The sequence below is a fragment of the Miscanthus floridulus genome, chromosome 15 (genome assembly GCF_019320115.1).
Source record: "Miscanthus floridulus cultivar M001 chromosome 15, ASM1932011v1, whole genome shotgun sequence".
NCBI lineage: Eukaryota > Viridiplantae > Streptophyta > Magnoliopsida > Poales > Poaceae > Miscanthus > Miscanthus floridulus.
The window spans coordinates 54,279,092-54,280,123 of NC_089594.1; the positions used below are offsets into that span (position 1 = coordinate 54,279,092).

Here is a 1,032-nt window from a genome sequence, read left to right on the forward strand (position 1 = left end):
GTAGAGCAGGACGAGGTGGAAGAGATCGAACATGAGGAATCTTGACCCCAAGCTATCCGAATCCTCCATAGACGCTGGCAACGAGGTGGTGGTTGTGGGGGAAGAGGACACCACCAGTGAGATGAGGAGACTGGAGTCCACCTTTGCTGGAGTGATGAAACAAATCAAGGTTAGTACTGCATCTAGAGTGCTCATCTTTGACACTAGAAATTGGAGTTCGTCATTGTCATTGTGCGTTTGTAGGGGATAACTCGGACAGCTGAGCAGCGCCACTAGCTGATCAAGAGGATGGAGCCCCTCATCGAGGAGAATGTAAAGCTCAAGGAGGCAATGAACCTTATGGAGAAGAACATCCAGAGGGCCCAGCACGAGCGAGACCTTGCTGAGTCCAACACATGGGACCTAGAATACCAGAAGGGTGTCCTATCCGAGCAGCTAGCGACAACGTCCGAGCAGTTGCAGGGCAAGTCCGAGCAGCTGGCCACCGTCTCTGAGTGGCTGACAAGTGTGTCCGAGCAGCTGGAACGGAAGTCTAAGCAGGTCAAAAGTGTCTTCGAGCAGAGAAAAGGTATGGCGTATCGACGAACTTGCTTTGCATTACTAAATTATTATTGGTGCTGATGACCACTGTGCTTGTAGAGCAAGAAGCGGAGCTCGGCCAGCTGCACCAAACTATCAATCAACTCCAAGAGGAGAAGGCGAAGGAGTCAGGGCGAGCAGACAAACTGGTCGAGGAGCTGAAGGGTGAGTACTTCTTGGTCGGAATTATTGTTAAAGCAGTTTCCTTGTTTGATGGAACCTTGTAATGCTTGTAGACTACCGTCGAAGGGTCGAGGCATAGTTTGATGTGGTGGTGTAGGAGGCTAGGACCCAAAGGGATAAGTTCGATGCCATAGTCATCGGAGTCAAACCGGTGCTCGACTACGTCGACCTAGAGGCGGCTCCTCAGCCCGATGGTAGGCCGCCATTGTTCGGACACCATCATCGAGAGGTGCAAGGTAGCAGTGGAAGAACTTCAAGAGCTTCAACCGC

General features: G+C 51.6%; 1 protein-coding gene across 1 annotated transcript; it reads left to right on the forward strand.

Annotated features, from left to right (window-relative positions):
* The first annotated feature begins 288 nt into the window (after nt 1-288).
* Nucleotides 289-806, forward strand: LOC136507478 (uncharacterized). The gene is made up of 2 exons (XM_066502188.1): nt 289-568; nt 640-806. The coding sequence occupies exons 1-2, from the start codon at nt 289-291 to the stop codon at nt 804-806; spliced, it is 447 nt and encodes a 148-aa protein (XP_066358285.1).
* The last annotated feature ends 226 nt before the right edge of the window (nt 807-1,032 follow it).